Raw genomic sequence first — 20,259 nt, 5'->3', positions numbered from 1 at the left:
GAAAATGTTCAATTGTATATTAGAAAACTAAGCAATAAAATAAAGCAGGTACCAATTCCATGAAAAGATCTCAAAGTTCAAAAATGGTTATTTAGTTAATTCTTTACTAAGGTTTCCACATATCAATATAAACAGCAATGAAAACAGTGAATATAGATGACCTAAAACATGGAGAGCAGGGGAGGGGTCTCAATAGCACTAAAGCCTCATCTATTACAACAGAGTCAAAGGATGTTCAAGATTGACAACTGAAGCAAGAGTAGTACAGGGGCTGCAGAGACGACTCCGTGGTTAAGAACCCTTGCTCTTGCAGAAGACCAGGTTAGCTGCCAGCACCCACACTGGGTAGCTCACAACCACCTGTAACTCCAGTTCCTGGGGATCCAACACACTTTTCTGGCCTTCTCAGGCACCTGTACTCATGGACATAAACCTTACATACATAATTAAAAGGAAAACATTTTAAAAAGTTTATATGTATTTTTAAAATATTTAATGAAGCTGGGCAGTGGTGGTACACACCTTTAATCCCAGCACTTGAGAAAGTAGATGGATTTTTTTTGAATTCTAGGCCAGCTTGGTCTACATAGTGAGTTCCAGGACAACCAGGCTGTTACACAGAGAAACCCTATCTCAAAAAAACAAAACAACTTAATGAAAATGGCTGTTGTACGGGATGGTCCTGTGGAATGGGAAGGCATTTATTTTGTATTAAATAGTCTATTCCAGATCACTACATAGGTGTATGTTTCAAATGAAGTATTATGAAAACAGATAGACTCTTCTCATCCTTAATGTTCACAATTTCTTAGCGTTCTCACTCCTGTGTGTACTGGGCACTCTGCTGTTTATGCTCATGTTCCTTTGTGTCCATAAGGAGTAGGACACACATTTCTTCCCACCCCCCACCCCTGGTTCTTTTCAAGACAGGGTTTCTTTAATAACAGCTGTCCTGGCAAGCCTCGAACTCACAGAGATCTGCCTACCTTTGCTGGGATTAAAAGTGAACGCCATCACCGGCCCAGCCACACATTTCTTACCAACCAGTGCATAGAATAACACTTACTTGGTAGGGCCTGGGCATGTGTCTCTCCCTTGTATCATCATAAACAGCTATGGAGACAGTGCACACCAAATGCTTTGTTCTGATCTTACAGCTGGACTGGGGTGAAAGGGACTGGGATGTCATCTGACCCAATACACAACATGTGACAGCACAGCACCCCTCACATAATACCTGTGCCACACGCCAGGCTGAACCTGGTCAGACACGAGAAAATGTTGGTCTCCATGGAACAGCGCTCCTGGTTCTCAAGTGGTTCAGAATGGTCTTTGAAGAGGGCCAGAGGCTGCTGGCACTTGGAATCTAAACACATCTTCATTTAGCCTTCAGCTTCATTCCATACCACTCATGTGTATCTTTTCAGGGACCTCGTGCACATTCTGGCTACTGCACAGAAACATTCGACCCTCTGGACCATCTTGTGTTTTGGGCCTAAGTGCATCCTGACAGGTACTTGTGGGCACCACTTCTTGGGCCACTTCCCAGATACCAGTTCCCAGGTCTTCCTGGTGCCATCAGCCCTAGCTCTGCTATCTAGCCTGGTATTCCATTTCAGGAATGATGCTCTGGACGCAAGTGTTCGGGTCAGGAGCAGCTGCTGTGTGGGAGCTTTGGCTGGGGCTGGGACCACTAGCTCCTCACAGGGATCCCCTCTACCTCTTGCACCACCTCCTCCGTCAATCTTTGTGGCTGGTCTAAGACTTGTGGACACAGCCCTGTGTCTCCTGGACTGCAAGGTAAAAGTGGAGCCCTTTTTTCATGAGGGAGCTTAGCGCATGTGTCTGCAAGATAAGCTGGCAGAAACCATGCCCCCTGCAATCTTAAAGGGCAACAGGGCAGCTGCAGCCAAGACCTCGAGCAGTTGCAGCCTTGATCTGAAACAGATGAGTGGAGTAAGGAAGGGTGGGGCCTCTGCTCACCTTGATCACCTCAGGTCTCTTCTTAGGACCTGAGATTTCTTTAAAGAGCTGGGGAGGGTGGTAGGCAGCAGGAATCATGGGTCAGTGCTCTGGAGGGATACCAGGGAGCAGGAGCTGACTCTGAGCACTCCCTGTCTTGTGGATCAGGCCCGGTGGCAAGGGTAGGGAGCAGGGACTCTTTCAGAGAGGCACAGAAAGCGGATGCCACTACACTGCTGTGTGGGGACGTAGCCTGGGGGGCACCGGAAGTCGTGGATCTGGCTGGCTCCATTCTGTGGAGGCTTAAATGCTGGCCCAGAGCTCAGGCAGCTGCCATCCCCTCACTCACAGGCATGTTGATGTGAGCACTCAGCAGGGGTGCACTCTGGCCTTCCCGGAGCACCAGCACCTGGGGAGGAGAAGACATGGCAGAGTGGGCACACACCTTGACCTCTCCTCTTTGCTAACATCAAATATTCTGTCTGTGCTGGCACAAATGACAGGCTACCAGCCTACCTGTCAGAGGGATGGGAAGGCTTGGAGGCTTCTGCTGTGCTGACATTTCCCACTGAAGCCCAGAGCCCCAGAGTCCTGTCCACCCTCATCCTCCAGCCTTTCCCAGGGTTCCTCTTGCCTCTCTGAAATACCAAAAGGCAACCTACCTTGATCATGTCTGAAATGCCCTTGCTATTGAGACTCTCCACAAAGGTCTCCAGTGGGTAACTGAGTCCTGGCACCAGCAAAGGGACCTATGTTTGGGGGACAAAAATAAAGTAGCCCTCAAAGCCCACATACCCAGACAGTGTTTAGCAGCCTTCAAAGCGTTTGTGCCTGTCCTCTTAGCTGCATCTCAGGATCCTTCAGCCTGGGCAGGGAAGACTAGCCAGACCCAGGGAGCGATGTGCAGGGAGGGTAAGTAAGTGCATGCCTGGGGCCCATGTGTCTATATAATACCTGTGCCACACGCCAGGCTGAACCTGGTCAGACACGAGAAAATGTTGGTCTCCATGGAACAGTGCTCCTGGTTCTCAAATGGTTCAGAATGGTATTATGCTGAATGTAGACAGCATAATAATTGCCATCTAATGCAGTCTGTTACTAGTTTAGGAACTAACCCAATTAAGTTTTGGGCTCTTCACATCCGCTTATCCTCGTGTAAAGCATGTCTGCGGTCAGGAGAGCCTCCGCTGCAGCCCCATATCTTCCTGACTGATGGCCACCTTCTCCCACATCTGCTTGGCTGGGAGTTGCCTAATCCTAGCCTCATCTCCTGGCAACACATCCTGCAGGTGGCTAGCCACCTTCCCCCCTTCCTGATTCCCTTATTCTACTTAAGCCCTGCTTGTGTGTTTAATAAATGAGACTTGATCAGAATACTGTCTTGTCCATCTCTCATGTCTCTTGCCCTTTTCATTCTCACTCCCTCTCTCAGGGTCCCCATTGACTGACCCTCGGGCAGGGGCATGTGTCTGTGGTTAAACCTAGACCTCTTGACAGCTACCAAGGCCAGGGTTGATTCTTCCCTATTCAAGAGTCTTGGTTATTGCTTCTCCAAACTTGAGGACACCTTGAGCCCTGGGGAAGCCCTTTGCTTCTGCAGTGACTGGGGCAGAGGGTGGCTCATTTTCTCCATCAGGAACAGCTGAGAAGAAGCATGAGTTCTGGAGCTTCCTACCCTCCTCCCCAACAGCATCCTGTTGCCCCCCTGGGGCGGGGGCAAAGAAAGAGCTCACTCTGCTCTTTTCCAGCTCCTGTGTGTGGCTCCCTGGGGTCTCTCTGGCTGGGAGAAAGGCAGTGGAGGCAGGAACTGAGCTTGGTCTCTGGTTTGCTGGCCACTCCCTTACCTCAGCCTAACAGAAGCATCTCATCAGCCCCAGCCCTGACTGTTGCAGCCCAACAGTGGCATCAACGTGGAGATCCAGTACCTTGAAGAAGGCCCGGGGCAGGGCATAGAGTGCCTCATTGTACAGGAAGCAGACCTGCAGCCCCAGTGCTGGCCGAGCTGTTGAGGTATTCTGTAGGTGAAGTGTCAGCTTAAAGGTGGGACCCAGGCCTTGAACCTGTGTAAAGAGTAGATGGAGAGGCCCTCAGGACCCATTGGCCTTGAGCCCTGAATACCACACCAGCTTGCCTGCTGCTTCCCCATCAATGCTCTCAAGCCACCATTTTCCAGTTCTGACCATCTGCTTCTTAAAGGGCACAGAAGGTACACAGGATGGCAAAGGCCCAGATCAGGAAGGTCTTGATGGAGATTACTTAAGGAGTTGTAAATAAAGTTGGCTTGGGGCTGTGTTCATCACGGACCCCAGGGCCTTATCCCACTGGCTCAATGATTTAACTGTCCCCCCACAGCTCCATTCTAAGAGGCTCTGTAACCCTTTCTTCTCTCTCTAGCCACCTCTTCAGAAAAGAAAACAACTGAAGCAGGACATGGTGGCACACACCTTTATCCCAGCACTCTGGAAGCAGAGGCAGGCAAATCTCTGAATTTGAGGCCAGGCTGGTCTACAGAGTGAGTTCCAGGAAGGCCAAGGCTACACAGAGAAACCCTGTCTTGGTGGTGGTGGTGGAGGGAGAAGGAGAAAGAAGAGGAGGAGGAAGAGGAGGAGGAAGAGGAGGAGGAAGAGGGAGAGGAGGAGAAGGAGGAAGAGGAGGAGGAGAGCAATTAGAATATGGGTGGCTCTGACAATACATTTAGGCTCACTGAGAACTGGTTGGGGCCCTATGGGCCTTGAGAGAGAGAGAGAGAGAGAGAGAGAGAGAGAGAGAGAGAGAGAGAGTGTGTGTGTGTGTCTGTGTGTGTGTGTGTCTGTGTCTGTTTGTGTGTGTTTATCTGTATGTGTCTGTGTCTATATGTGTGTCTTTGTGTCTGTGTGTCTTTTTGTGTGTCTGTGTGTCTACCTATATGTGTCTGTATGCATGGATCTCTGTGTGTATGTGTGTCTGTCTGTCTGTGTGTCTGTGTGTATACATGCCCAGGGCACCTAGGGTCAGGTCACAGCAACTCTTCCCTGTACCAGTCAGTCAGTCCTGTTCCCTTAGGCTACCCATGCCAACAAAAGTCACTCTCTTTCTTGAACTGTGGCCAACAGAATCCTCCCAGATTCCTGGGAAGATGTCCCATTGTAACTACTTTGTGCTTATACCCCACTCCAGCCCAGGGGTTTATCTGAGGTACAGCATGGAACAGGGGAGTATGTACCCCTCTGTAGCCAGTCACAGAGAGGACAGTTTAAAAGACTGAGCAGCCCTCCTCAGACACAGTATAGGAAGTAAGAGGAACCCTCTCAGGAAAACAGAGCCTTAGTCTCTAGATCTGTGGGGAGGTGAGAAGGGAGCACAGGCTGGGTGGCTTGGCATTGGTTCTGGGTGCTCACCTATACAGCAGGAGTTTTGTGGAATATAATTGGGAGGGGGGCAGAGTTTCAAGACAGGGTTTCTCTGTGGCTTTGGAGGCTGTCCTGAACCTAGCTCTTGTAGACCAGGCTAGTCTCGAACTAATAGAGATCTGCCTGCCTCTGCCTCCTAAGTGCTGGGATTAAAGGCGTGTTCCACCACCGCCCAGCTGTGTAATATAATTTTAAGATGTGTTACAATTGCATATACTGTGGGACAGTTGTTTAATGATGCAAAGATGTGTTATATTCTTTTATGTTGCATTTGTTTAACTCTGTGAAGCTTGTTACTGCACCTGTCTAAAACACCTGATTAGTCTAATAAAGAGCTGAATGACCAACAGCTAGGCAGGAGAAAGGATAGGTGGGGCTGGTAGGCAGAAAGAATAAATAGGAGGAGAAATGGGGGGGTCAAGGAGCAAGAAAAGGAGGAAAGGAAGACTCCAGGGACCAGTCACCCAGCTACACAGCAAGCCATAGGTAAAGTAAAGAAAGGCATACAAAAATAGAGAAAGATAAAAGCCCAGAGGCAAAAAGTAGACAGGATAATTTAACTTAAGAAAAGCTGGATAGAAACAAGCCAAGCTAAGGCCGGCATTCATAAGAAAGAAAAAACTCTCTATGTTTGCTTGGGAGCTAGGTGGCGGGCCCTCAGAAGAGTAAAGAGTAAAACCAACTACACAGGAGGATCCCACTCACCCTTGCCCTAATGTCCCCACACCTGGTGCTTACCACAGCATGCAGCTTGAGTGGCTCCCGAGCTGTGCTTGACATGGGGCTCAGGCTGGACTCCAGGGCCTGTACATAGGCTCTGGCAGCCCGCAGGCGCAACAGGTAGAGGTCTGTCTGGAAGGTTCGGTGCATGGCTGCAGGGGGAACAGGAAGGCCGAGTGAAGCAGTGGGAGGGAGAGTAGTGCTGTTCAGACTGTGTGAGAAGAATGGAGAATAGCGGGATGACAGGCAGGGGCAAGGCCTGCAGAAGCTGGGGACATAGGGATAGCAGGGCCACACTGGAGGCTGTGCACCACACCCTGTTCCCTCCTCATCTTGGTTTCCACCCCTGGCTCCTTCTGTCCAGCCTTCAAGACTGCTGTTCCCCATTTTAAGGCTGGTCTTGGCTTTGGTCTTCTCACCCACCACCTTGTTCTCTGGATTATTCAGGGCCTGCCCCGACTCTGGCCACCCTAAAGAACATCAGCTCCCAGCTCAAGGCTTCAAACTTGTTCCCATATCCACAAGCCCAGCTCAGACACTGTTGTGTAGTGTGTCCCTGCAGCTTCTGGGTGCCCAGGCCTGCCTGAGCTTTGAACTACCCCATGGTCATCTCCATCTGAGGCCCCATGCACACCAAGCTCAACACAATGGAAACCAGCCTCACCCTGAGTCACTCACTGCACCTGTCCCACCCACTGCACCCCTGTCTCCAAGTATCCTTGGTTCATCTCTTACCTCTAACCACCTGCCAGACGCAGGTGACCCTGCTTCAAATCCGCTTCTAGATTTGAAGCCCCCACAGCCCCCACTCTAATTGCCTTGTTGCTGTCTTTTGCTCTTGTTTTATAGTCAGGATCTCACTATGTAGCCAAGGCTAATCATGAATTTGATGTCCCATCTTCCACCTCCCAAGTGCTGGGATTAAAAGTGTGTGCCACCACATCCATCATGATGATAGTTTTATAATTTTCTTTACTAGACTTTGTACATTTTCTCATTATATTTTTTCTAGGGATCTCTTTGCTATTGCGAACAGAACTTTTTCTGCCATATTTGTCAGTCAGATATTATTGGTACATATAAAAAGCATCCAAGTGTTTCAATTTTTATTATTTTTAATGTGTATGGGTATACCTACATGTGGGTATGTGCACAGGAGTGTAGTGCCTGTAGAGGCCAGAAGGTAGCATCAGATCCACTGAAAAAGGCCTTAAAATGGTTGTGAGCTACTATGTGGGTGCTGGTAATCAAACCTGGGTCCTCTGGAAGAGCAGCCATCTCTCCAGCCCAAGATTATGAGATTCTAAGACTTTTATATCTGTCATCTAATAGAACTTAACTCCCTTTATCCATTGTTTCATTTACATGTTTTGTTGTATTTTGTTTGGTTTATTTTTGAGACAGGGTCTTACTGTGTAACTTCTCCCTAGCCTCAGACTCGTCCTCCCAAGTGCTGAGATTAAAGGCAAGCACCATCATTATGCCCAGCAGTAGTTTTCACTCCCTGGTTTGTGCTCCAGCAGCCCTTGGGAGAAACCATCTAATACCAGACATGAAGTTGACCAGATGGATTGAGCTCCCAAGATAGGGGATGGCCCAATTCAAGACACCCAGTGTGCCTGGTTATCATCACAGGTAACGAGTGAATGGATGAGCTGGAAAACTTAACAAGAGGAAGAATCCTGGTGAATTTCTCCTTTTCTCTTGAGAAGTCCTGCATCTGGAAGTAACTGCTGGCTCTGAATGCTGAGGGCCCTGAAGGTCACTAACAGCACTCTCTGCCTTGAGGATTAGTTCATTACTTGACACCTAAACCTCCCTGTTGGCTAAGGTCTCACTCATGCTCAAGGATGGGATTCTCTGTGTTCTCTGAGTCTTACCTGTGCCAGCTTCCCGCTCTCTCAAGGTCTGATCCACGTACAGCCGCGTCTTTCGGGGCACATTGAGTTTTGTGGTCTGTGCTAGTGGTGGGCCCGTCTCACCTGTCCCTTCCACAAACACTGCTGTACGTTTCAGGATCTTGATGATCAGGCCACCACCTGAGAAGTGGGCAAAGGAACCATTTTCTTCACCCTGTCCTACTCCACATCCCCTTTCTTCCCAAACAATTATACTCATGCCCGTACATGTCTGTCTTTATGATGAGATTCACTTGCTAGAAGTAATGAAATATCTCAAGTCTGGCTTTTCTCCTGAGGAAGGGACTGATGTAGCTTAGGAGAGCCTGGAATTCCCTCTGTCAAAACACGTCCTTGACCTCCTCATTCAGCTGCCTCCACCTTCCCAAGTGCTGCTATTACAGTGTGTGACAGCACATGCGGCTTCCATCAGTCTCCTATCACTAACCCATTCATATATCTAGTAGCTGTTTATGAAGTACTGTGATGTTCTTGGCGCTATGGTGGGTGCTGAGGGTGCTGGGTAAACTGGCGAGGCACCAGCCTAACCAGGATTAGCTCTTAGGCAGAAAAATCCAAGTGCTGATGAGCTGATCCAACCCTACACAGGACATGTCCACCTCTCTCTGTCCACGCCCTTCCCCACATCCCATCCTCTTCACTCCAGGCCTGCCCCATCCTTCCCAGATGAGTCCTTACCCCGAGTGGTCATGATGAGGGTGTTGTCTTCTCGCCCATATCGGCCAAAGCAAAGGCTGGTTACTGCATCCTATGTGGAGAAACGAGATTTTACCTGGGAAAATATCTTGGGAAGGAAAGCAAGATGGGCTAGAGGGGAGAGCCCAGATGGAAGTAAAAACAGGTAAGATGTGAAGAAAAGCTACCACGATGTTGTCTTGGAAATATTTCTTGGATTTTCCATCTCTCATCCAATCTACTGGCCCTGCTGAAGTTCTACACTAAACACCCCTAGCTCTCTTTTGGGGTGGCCTTTTATTCAGTCTCTTGAGCTACCTAGTGTGTGCCTCCATTGTGTCCTTGGTTGCCTCCACTGCTTTTCAAAACCATAAACCTCTAATGGCTTTTGCTTTTCTTGGAAGGATATTTAAGATCTTCCACATCAGACTCCAATGTATCTTACCCAGTTTTCTCCTCTTTATTCTCCTAACCCCTACCCTCCCAGTACCATCAGGCCCAACCACTGCTTTCAGATTTCACACAGTGATCATAAAACCACTTAGATTTTTCCATTAAGAATGTTCACTTGGGGCTGGTGAGATGGTTCAGAGGGCAAAAGCTCTTACTGTACAAGTCTGACAATCTGAGTTCAATCCCCCAGAACCCATAGGGGAAGGAGAACTCATCCCTGAAATTGTCCTCTGATCTCTCTGGCATATGCACACATGAAATTTATATATATCTCCCTGGAACTGGAGAGATGGATCAGCAGTTAAAGGCACTGGCTGCTTTACCAGAGGACCCAGGTTTGATTCCCAGCATCCACATGGTGGTCTGTAACTCCAGATACAGGGGTCTTATGTCCTCTTCTGAATTCCATGAGAACTGTGCACACATGGTATACAAACATGTATGCAGGCAAACAGCTATACACACAAAATTAATTTAATAAAAAAGTCCCAATTGGTTATCCAATACCAAGTAGTCAGCCTTGAAATCATATACATACTAAAATGAACTGACCAAATTGTGTGTGTAAAACAATAACAATTAAAGAAAGAGAGGCCACAATTTTGAGGGGGAGGAAGGAGGATGGGTACATGTGAAGGGCTGGAGAGAGGAAAGGGAAAATGATGTCATTATATTTTAAAAATAAAAGTAAAGAGCAGGGCATAGTGGCCTAGGCTTTTAATCCCAGCACTCAGGAGACAAAGGCAGGTAGATCGCTGTGAGTTAAGAGGCCAGCTTGGTCCATACAGTGAATTCCAGGCCAGCCAGACCCTGTCTCAAAAAAAAAAAAAGAAAAAAAAAAAAAAAAAAAAAAACTTGTATGTCCCTCAGCCTTTGTTCATGCTGTTCCTGGTCTAGAATGTTCCTCTGACATTCATCTACTTGGCAAACTTTGCTACCCTTCATGTAGCAACTGTACACACCATGATGGGTTCAACCAGTACTTGTGAAACTTGTCCCTATGGGGTCAGGAAAGGCAGTGAAGAAGCAGGGCTAGATGGGTGGGGGAAGGGCTGATGAGGCTGCACCCAAGCTAAGGAGCAATTGGCAGTCAATAGCTGCCGGAAGTAGGGGAATCATTTTTCTTCAGAGGTGTAGCCACTGGTAAGTTGGTCATGATTCCGTAAGTACACCTACCACATATACATGCCAACAGCCCTAATTAAACTCAGTACATTATTAAAAAAAATAAAGACATGAAAGTAGAAGAGACCTGCTGGGGAAGCAGTATCAGGGGGAGTTGGGGAGTTAAAAGGCGGATGTGGGTGAGTGAGATCAACTACATACATGTACAAAATTGTCAAAGACTAAATAAAAAACTATAAAATGAAAAAATATAGGTCTGGGGTAAGGAAGAGCTGGGGCAATGCTGGAGGTATGCTCACAGGGGCATGGATGACATTAAGCAGGGCCTTGTCACGGTAAATTCGGACTTCTCCATTGGCCAGAGCAGCCATGACTGCTTGCAGGCCCCGGGAACGCTGCTCCAGGAGGTTCATGGTCAGGATGGCTGCAGGCATCTGCACTGTCCACAGCTTCTTACCCTAGCAAAACACAACCAGTGTGTCTGGGGAGCTCAGGGCTTCAAGTGGAAAGAAAGGGTAGCTGGAGCAGCAGGGAGGGAAAGCTTTAGGATCACAGGGGAGGGGGAGGGGCTTGCCAGAGACCACACCTTGTGGGTGAAGCCATGCAGACTCTCCTGGGTGCTGCCCACCACCAGGGTCTTGTATACCCGGACCAGCCCCACAGGCTGGGCACTCAACTCGATGCAATACTTGGGGTGTTTGGAGTCTCTGTGGAATAAACACACAGAAGCCTTGCCTCTATTTCTCTGGCTGATCCATCCCTTCTAAGCAACCCCAGATTACCCTGAAAGCAACCCTGGTCCTGAGTAGATAATGGAGTTATTTCTCCATCTACCACTTTGTATATGTGTGACCTTAATGTTTTCCCACTCTGTCCCCTCCTGCCCTTCACAATGGTGACAAATATAACAGCCTAGGATTTCAGAATTGTGAATACGTTTACCTTAGAATAGTCTAGCCAGTGTTATTAGACTTGGGAAGTTTACTGGCTTATCAGGAAAGTATGGTACATTTACCATTGATGCCACCTTCAGTTTTCCTGTCTCTCCATCTTAGTTCTTCTTTTCCAGAAGAAATTGTATATTCTTGGTTAAAATCATAGTCTCTTCATCCACTTCCTATTAGCCACAGCTTTAAGTCTATACTATTTGGCTAAACTCTGCCGCCTCTACAAAGTTAGCGGAATCATTTAAGTAGACATACAAAGCTTGTCTGATTTATTTGAACAGGGAAGACCACTGTAGCAGCATTAATAATAATTAGAAACATTTCAGTAGACACCAAGTCAAGGTAAGTACATCTATATATGCATTTGTATATGTAATTTCCTTTTCCAGAAATTACCCACTAATTTCAAGCATAGGCTGTGACCCACTTTTCTTCAGGCCATCTAATGACTCTGAGTCTCCACTGGCTTCTGGGCTCTTGCTCTGGCCAAAGTAGGTACAGAATCCCAGGCTCCAGGAATTCTCCATTCTTAGCCTTTCAAATGCTGGGACTACAGGTGCACCCCCCTTCAAGCTACCACCACAGATGATGTTTCTCTTCCCAATGAGCCTCAATAAGCACTCATCCAACTCTCAGTATCTTTAATATCTGTCTTCCCTTGGAAGGCAGGAACCGTATTCACAGCATCCCATCATCATCGTCTCTCCAACACCCTGTACAATGCTGAATGCATAGTAGGTGCTCAATAAAAGTCTTGAATTAAGACTGTCTGCAATAGCAAACTAATGCATGTGTCACTTATATTATAAAACAATATAACAAATACAAGAGATTATATCAGCTGGGCGGTGGTGTCACGTGCCTTTAATCCCAGTACTCGGGAGGCAGAGGCAGAGGCAGAGGCAGAGGCAGAGGCAGAGAGGCAGAGGGGCAGAGGGGCAGAGGGGCAGAGAGAGGCAGAGAGGGGCAGAGAGGGGCAGAGAGGGGCAGAGAGGGGCAGAGAGGGGCAGAGAGGGGCAGAGAGGGCAGAGAGGGGCAGAGAGAGGCAGAGAGGGGCAGAGAGGGGCAGAGAGGGGCAGAGAGGGGCAGAGAGGGCAGAGAGGGGCAGAGAGGCAGAGAGGGGCAGAGAGAGGCAGAGAGGCAGAGAGAGCAGAGAGAGGCAGAGAGAGGCAGAGAGGCAGAGAGGCAGAGAGGCAGAGAGGCAGAGAGGCAGAGAGGCAGAGAGAGGCAGAGAGGCAGAGAGGCAGAGAGGCAGAGAGAGGCAGAGAGAGGCAGAGAGGCAGAGAGGCAGAGAGGCAGAGAGGCAGAGGCAGAGGCAGGCGCAGGGGGGATCTGTGTGAGTTCGGAGCCAGCCTGGTCTTCAAAGAGGGTTCCAGGACAGTCTCCAAAGATACACAGAGAAACCCTGTCTCAAAAAACAAAAAACAAAACAACAACAAAAAAGAGATTATATCTGTTTCCTCTACCTCTGCACCGTTCATGTATTACAACCATCGTGCCAGGCTCTCACCTTGCCAGCCTCCTCCTCCCTTCAACCCTCACCAATTCAACCTCCTTGATGAATTCTCATCATCTTTCCAATCCCTCAGACCTCCTGCTCATCCTGCAAGCCTCTGAAACCACCAGTCTCTGAGGCCAAGTGTGGCTACCTCCTCAGGATATAGATGCTCCCATTTCGGCAGGCAGCAGTCAGCCGGAACTCCACATCAAACTGGCCGGAAACCTCCAGAAAGACAGGGACACTGGGCAGGCTCATCTGCAGAGAAAGGGTTCAAAGAGTACTCACCCTAGTTGGGAGAAACTGTTCATTCTTGGGGTAAAATCCTCGTCTCTTCATCCACTTCCTATTAGTCACAGCTTAAATTCCTACACAGCTTTAAGTCTATACCATTTGGCTAAACTCTGCCATCTCCAGGAAAGTATCGGAATTATTTAAGTAGACATACAAAGCTTGTCTGCTTTGCTTGAACATGGAAGACCACTATAGCAGCATTAATAATAATGAGAAACATTTACGTGGACACCATTGGCAAGGTAAGTACATCTATATATGTATTTACATGTGTTTCCACATACAGAATGGCTATGTGGAGCCTTTAACTATGCTGATATGAAGCTGGGAGTGGTGATACATACTGTAATACACTTGGGAGACAGAACAGGCTGATGTGTTTTTGTAAACCTAGGGAAGACACTAATATCATCTGGTAATGTGAAAAAAACAAATTGTCGGATTCTATACATTAGCCTGTTTATCTAAGGATATTGTATTGCTTGCACTTAACATCAACTTAAAAAAACTTGGACTCGCCTGTGAGGAGTTTCAGTTGAGGAACTACCTAGATCAGGTTGGCCTGTGGGCAACTGTCTTGATTGTTAATTGAGGTGGCAAGGCACACCTTGAATGTGGGCAGTACCAATTCAGTGGCTAGGTTCTGAACTGTGTGAGTGAAGAAAGACAGATGGAGATTAAGCACAAGCAGGCAGAGAACATAGGTGTGTTCCTTCCTCTCTGCTCTAGACTGTGGGTGTGATGTGACCAGCTGCGTGACTTCGCTGAAGTGATAAACTGTAACTTGGAGCTTTAATTCAATCAAACCCTTTCTTTCCCGAGGTGCTCTTGGTCAGGGTATTTTATCACAGCAGCAGTTATGAAACTGGAACAGAAATATACCTCGGTATAAAATTATAATGTTTGAATCAAGTCAGATAACTATGCCACTCATGAAAACATCTAGAAAGATCCAAGCCAATCCTTTCATACTAACCCAGTAGTGGTAAGCTTTTGGGACATCTATCATTTTCTTTATGCCTAACTACATGTTCCCATTTTTCTTCAGTGAATGACACTACCCACAACTGAGAGAACAAGAGGGAATGCAGCCTGGACCTTGTATATAGCCAGGGCAGACCTGATACTGACCTTGGCCAAAATGGTGAAGGCCTCAGGGTCAAGCACTAGGAGCTCCTTGTTCTCAGTGCCCAGCACCAGGCATGACACCGCATCCTCATCAGCCAGGTTTTTCTTCAGGGTGGTCATGGTGGTGATGACTGTCTGCAGAAGGACCATGGTCCCAGACATCCCAGAACCAGAGAAGGGAAGGAAGAGGGCAAAAGAGGAGCAAGCATGAGGCGTGCCTGAATGTTAATGGAAAAGAGTTTTGCAACAAACCTAAATTCTTAACAATGAGCGTTGTCTAAACCACTCAAGAGTTATTCATACAGTCAAAATCAACATGGCCGGACACCCAAGAGCTGAGTATGTGCTTCATACCACTGGGGAAACAGAGGCAGGAGGATTACTGCATGTTCAAGGTGAGCTTGGCTTACAAATCAAGTTACCCAGTTCCAGGCCAGCCAGAACTACCTACCAAGACCTTATTTCAAAAGCAAAACAAAACTCTCTAAGCAACAAAATCATCTTTTAAAAGAAGATTCAAGCTGGCCATACTGGCATATACCTTTTATCCCAGCCCTTGGGAGACAGAGGCCAGCCTGGTGCACAGAGCAAGTTCCAGGACAGTCAGGACTACCCAGAGAAACCCTGTCTCAGGAAAAAACAAAACAAAAAAACAAACAAACCCAAAGCAACCAAACCAAACAAATGAAAGAAATCACAAATAGCCAATTAAAAAATTAATGACCTATTAAAATTAGAGTTCTCAAAGGATATTTAAGGCTCAAAATATGGTATTCTCAAAATGTTATTCAAGAGAAGCAGTATGAAGAGTACATTTATGAAAGAAATGTACAGAAATGATAAGAAGTGGGTGACTCTATGTAGTGGAATCATCTTTATATTTCTCTTTATTTTCTAAATATTCTGTATTAAGAATGGAATTATCTTTATCATTAAGAAAATCAGTTTGATAATTAATATTATGTCACAGCTGTCCAGAGCCATCCCTGTTAACTACAAATAAAGAGGTACTCTACTTTGAGACCCTAGACATGTAGTATGGCTGGAAGGAAAACTGTAGAGTGCCACTGGCCAGGTTCAGTGTTAGCATTAACTACTGGTGTTGTATGCTCCCTCTCTTTCTCCTTCCCTTCTCTCCCTTCCCCTCCCTCCCTCCCTCCCCCCCCTCTCTCTCTCTCTCTCTCTCTCATGTGAGTGTTTGGAGCTGGGGATATAATTCTGTTGGTAAAGTGCTTCTGTTGGTAGGAACTGAGTTTGATCCCCAAGAGCCATGCAAAAGATGCCAGGCATGGTGATATGTCCCTGTAATACCAGTGCTGGGAGGCAGAAACAGCTGGATCACCGGGGTTTCCTGGCTGGCTAGAGTAACTTAATTGGTGAGCTCTATGTCAAGAGGGACTTTATATCAAAGGAGATGGACGGCATTCCTGAGGCTGGACCCTGAGGTCATCCTCTGCCCTCCACACCCATGAATGCACACATATACACCTGACCACATGAAAGAACACACAATTTAAAATGTACGCACCTTCATAGGACAACAGAAAGAAAAAGGGCATTACCTGCCGCTTGATAACCTTGGCCTTGTGCTGGTTCACAAATGCCTCCATTTCACTCAGCTCCAGCTGCAGAAACCTGTAAACACACAGAATTAGAACCTGCATGTCATGGCCTGTCTGCCCCTGGGGCCAGTCCAGACACCCGGTTCTCCCTGCCGCCACAGGACTCCTACCTGAGTGACTGTACAGACAAAGGTACCTCCGCCTTTTCCCTGAAATGAGAGTGGCCAAAATAGCGGCTTTCGTGAGTGTTCACAGCAGAGTTTTGGGATGAAGGAGTGGAAAGTGGGGAAGTGGGCTCTCACCGGATGTCCTCCAGCATCTCCTTCAGGGTTAAGGGGTCAATCCGGTCCTATATCAGCATGGAGAGAAGGGAGAGCCTGTAAGTTCTAGAAGCCGTGTCTTCAGCCAGTTCACTACATCTAGTCTTGGGGACAAGGGGCAGGCCTTCATCTCTGATTTTTTCCTAACTGCCTGGCACGAACCCCAAGTCCAAGACCTTTGAATCTAGTCTCAGGATTATGCTCAGCCAATCATCCTTTTTATTGTTGCCTCCCCTAGAGATCCCTACTCTCCAGGATCATCCCCCACTCACTCTAGAGAGCCTTCTTTGGTTTCCCTTCTCCCATAGGTAGGAAGGGATGTGGCTAATGCAGAGAGGTTCTCTGGCTTCTGCTCTCTAAAGGACCTGGTTCAGTGCTTCCCTGGAAGCTATTCCTCAGGGCCAAGCACAGCATCTCACTGCTGCTGCCAGAGGTGGGCTATGGCATACCACTCACTATTGGCCCATTTGTGAGCCCACCCTTCTGAAAGTCTGGTCCTCCTCATTCAGTAGCTGCATTCTTGTTCCCCAGGTCACTTACCTCTTTGGCTTGGTTCCAAAGATCTTGTTCCAGAGGGTTTGGAGGTAACTGGGGCAGGCTGAACTTGAAGTAGGGTCTAAGATTCTTATACACATAGACACATGGCCCTGAAGCGAGAGCCAGGGCTGGCGTCCTGGGCTCATGTTGCTCCATGAGGAAGGTGGCAGCAGAGGCTGGCAGGGCAGGCAGTGGGCTTTCGGTCAGCACCGTTGGTCCTTTGAGCACCTTCAGGCGGGGCTGCTGCCCATCTGGGCCAAGGTCTCCCACCACCAGCTACAGAGAGAGGAGACCGTTCAGCATAATGGTCATCTTTCTAATGAGCTTCTTAGGCTCAGCCTTTTTGTTGGTGCTTACTAGTCCATCCTCACAATCACAAAGCTTTTGCCATGGGCTTGGAAGAGAGATCTGTAGTGATATATTATTTATGATTTATTAAAGCTTGCCTGAGGATTCAGAAAGCAAAGTCAGCCACAAGCCATAGAAGCCAGGCACACACCTTTCATCCCAGCAGCCAGAAGGCACACCTTTAATCCTAAAACTCAGGATTAAGAGATAGCTGGATCTCTCTGAGTCCAAGGTCACCCAGGGATACATGAGATTGATCCAGCCCTAAAGAGAAACAGCTTATGCCTTTGATACCAGCACCTGGGCTCACACGCCTTTAATCCCAGCATTAGGGATGTATACAAGTCAGGAGCAAGGTCTCACTCTCAAGCATTCATTCTCTAGACACCTTGAGAATAGGCCCCAGCTCTGTAAAAGGTAAGAACTCTCTGGTAGCTTGGCTGCTTTGCTTCCCTGATCTTCAGCTTGAACCCCAATATCTCTCTCTCTCTCTCTCTCTCTCTCTCTCTCTCTCTCTCTCTCTCTCTCTCCTGTGTGTGTGTCTGTGTGTGTGTGTGTGTGTGTGTGTGTGTCTGTGTGTGTGTGTGTGTGTGTGTGTGTGTGTGTGTGTGTGTGTGTGTGTATGTGTCTGTTACAGGGATCCCCCTAGGAAAGCTTATCCTTCATCATTCATTCCTCTTTTTTTTTTTTTTTTTTTTTTTTGAGACAGGGTTTCTCTGTGGCTTTGGAGGCTGTCCTGGAACTCCCTCTGTAGTCCAGACTGGTCTTGAACTCACAGAGATCCGCCTACCTCTGCCTCCTGAGTGCTGGCATTAAAGGCGTGCGCCACCAAAGCCCGGCCAGAAATCAAGTTTTTACTAAGGAAAATTTCTACTTATAAAGAAAAGTAGAGAGAAAAATATTATGGACCCTATAAAAACATTATCGGTGTCAACAATCATAGCCTCTTGATAATCTATGCCCTCTTGAGAAACAGAAATAAGCTCACTTCCCTGAGTTTTGTCTCCCTTTATATTCTTTTTGTGTGGGGGGGCACATCCATGCCAGAGCACTTATGTAGAGATCAGAGAACAACTTTAGGGAGTTGGTTCTCTCCTTTTAGCAGCAAGTACCTTTACCAAATGAGACTTTAATGCCCATTCCCAAACAAGGTATTTTCCCTTGCACCGAAGAATCATGTCACAGTACCTAAACTAAAAGGCTGTGTGCTCACTTTAGCAGCGCATAGGCTAAACCTTGTATGATACAGAGAAGATTATTAGCATAGTGTCTACTCAAAGATGACACATAGAAAGTGGGCACGGTGGCACATGCCTTTAATCCTAGCACTGGAACCTGGTGTACATAGTGAGTTCCAAGACAGCCAAGACTATTACATTGACTTTATCTTAAAACAATAACAACAAAGAACAAACAAACCAGTTTTGTGAATCACTTCTCATTTTTAAGCCCATTATTTTGAATGATAAACTAAAAAATTAAGGAACAACAACTAGACATAAAGAATTGGGGTTTGCAGTGGGCAAAGGTGCTCGCCACCATACCTGACGACTGGAGTTCAGTCACTGAAACCTGCACGGAAGAGAACTGACTCTCAACAGTTGTCACCTGACCTCCCCACTAAATAAATAAAATCTCATTTTTAACTTTGTTGCTAATTTTGTTTTGGGATGGGGATTGGTTTTTTGTGGGTTTTTGTTTGTTTGTTTTGAGGCAAGGTCTCACTATGTAGTTCTGCCTGGGCTCAAACTTGTCAGGCCAGCCTCAAACTCACAGAGATCGCTATCTGTCTCTATTCTCCAAATGCTGTAATTAAGACATGCATCACTACTCCCACCCCCAAATTAATTTTTAGAGAATTATATATCTGACCATTATAAATCTACAACTTTTTTCTGCTTTATTTCTACAGATCATGTTATAAAATTAATGTTTACTATCTAAATAAAATAGTGGTTAAGAGGACTGGCTGCCCTTCCAGAGGACCCTGGACAATTCCCCGCAACCAACATGGCAGTTCACAACTGTCTGTAACTCCAGTTCTAAAGGATCCGACACCCTCATAAGACATACATGCAAAACAAAACAAAACAAAAAAAACCAATGCACACAAAATAAAAATAAATAAATTATTGAAAGAAAGAAGTTCTGGAGGCTGGAGAGATAGCTCAGCGGTTGAGAGCACTGGCTGCCCTTCTAGAAGACCCAGGTTCAATTCCCAGCACCGACATGGCAGCTCAAAACTGTCTGTAACTCCAGTTCCAGCGGATCTGATATCTTCACACCAATGCACATAAAAACAAGTTAAATAAATTTAAAAATTAAAAAAATAAAGGAGTTGCAACTAAATGTGCCTTTTCAGTACGAATGGGTTCTAGAGTATGTTGCCCCTCTCTGCAAATCTCACTTCTGAGTTTTCCCCACTCAACTTTCTGATTGCCTACCTTGTACTCCCCATCGCCATGCAAATCTGCCAGAGCTGGAAAACACAGAGGGTCGTAAGTGGGAGCTCCAAAGGCTTCACCATTACCCGATCCTTCCATCCTCCTAGAATCCGGGCTTTCCCAGGTCTGGGGACTCACCCAGGCAGGGGGAGAAGGTATGGATGTTGGCCATGGGGTCGTAGTGCGCGTCCAGCCATTTCGAATTGGCTTCGCTGCTGTGAGGGAAAGGAGAGGATAGTTGGAAAAAGTGAGTCTCACGGGAAAGGAAGAAAGTTCTGAGTAAGATGATGCCCGAGCCTGAGAACACGGAGAAAGGAGAATCTGGGATCAATTGGCGCCCGGGGTGATCAGCCAATCACAAACACAGACGCTTCTTGGCCTTTGGTTTCCGTTACTGATTTCTAAACGGCCCTTTCAGAACTTTCAGCGCAGCCCGAAAGCAAGAGCCCGGGACTCGGCACCAAGGCGCGGTCTACTCATCTGAGGGAAAGGAAGCCCTAAGGAACCGGGACTTCACCTCTCAGTTCTCCCGCTGTCGGAATCCGCTGAAGACGTCGCAGCCATCTTCCCTAGCGTCGCCTTGGCAACCACCTCCGCTATAGCGCAACGCCCAATAGAATCCGGACACCAGAAAGCACAGAAACAAACGTTCCGGGGATGTAATTGTCCCGGCTGGAACCAGCCCGTTTCCTTGCCAGCATTTCCTCTTACATTATTTTGACTTATGGTTTCTGCACCAATAACAGGGTCCTGGGCTTCGAGGGCTGGGGAGGAGCTCTTGTTGGAGGTTAAGATCATCAAAATGAACTGCCTCAATTTTTATGGTTAGCCCAGTCGAAAAGTGTCATGTCCTTTCTTCTGACTGTAGAGGTCCAAGCTCTGAGACCCAAACCACGAGGATTAAAGGGCAGGATCTCAAGTTGATGGGTACTAGCTCT

At 47.2% G+C, this 20,259-nt stretch overlaps 1 protein-coding gene across 1 annotated transcript; it reads right to left on the bottom strand.

The window, feature by feature from the left end:
* Nucleotides 1-680: 680 nt before the first annotated feature.
* Bbs1 (Bardet-Biedl syndrome 1) lies at nt 681-19,992 on the bottom strand. Its single transcript, XM_027408654.2, has 17 exons — nt 19,839-19,992; nt 19,460-19,536; nt 19,322-19,356; nt 16,533-16,805; nt 15,975-16,021; nt 15,843-15,881; nt 15,673-15,745; nt 14,114-14,245; nt 12,840-12,946; nt 10,830-10,950; nt 10,543-10,701; nt 8,669-8,738; nt 7,952-8,110; nt 6,090-6,223; nt 3,888-4,022; nt 2,625-2,711; nt 681-2,371 (listed from the first exon to the last, which is right to left on the bottom strand). Exons 1-17 carry the CDS (start codon nt 19,883-19,885, stop codon nt 2,285-2,287), a joined length of 1,782 nt encoding a protein of 593 aa, XP_027264455.1. The 5' UTR covers nt 19,886-19,992; the 3' UTR covers nt 681-2,284.
* Between the last annotated feature and the right edge of the window lie 267 nt (nt 19,993-20,259).

The sequence above is a fragment of the Cricetulus griseus genome, chromosome 3 (assembly GCF_003668045.3).
Source record: "Cricetulus griseus strain 17A/GY chromosome 3, alternate assembly CriGri-PICRH-1.0, whole genome shotgun sequence".
Taxonomy (NCBI): Eukaryota; Metazoa; Chordata; class Mammalia; order Rodentia; family Cricetidae; genus Cricetulus; species Cricetulus griseus.
The sequence above is the reverse complement of the archived record's forward strand: the minus strand, read 5'-3'. Positions and strand labels throughout refer to the sequence as shown.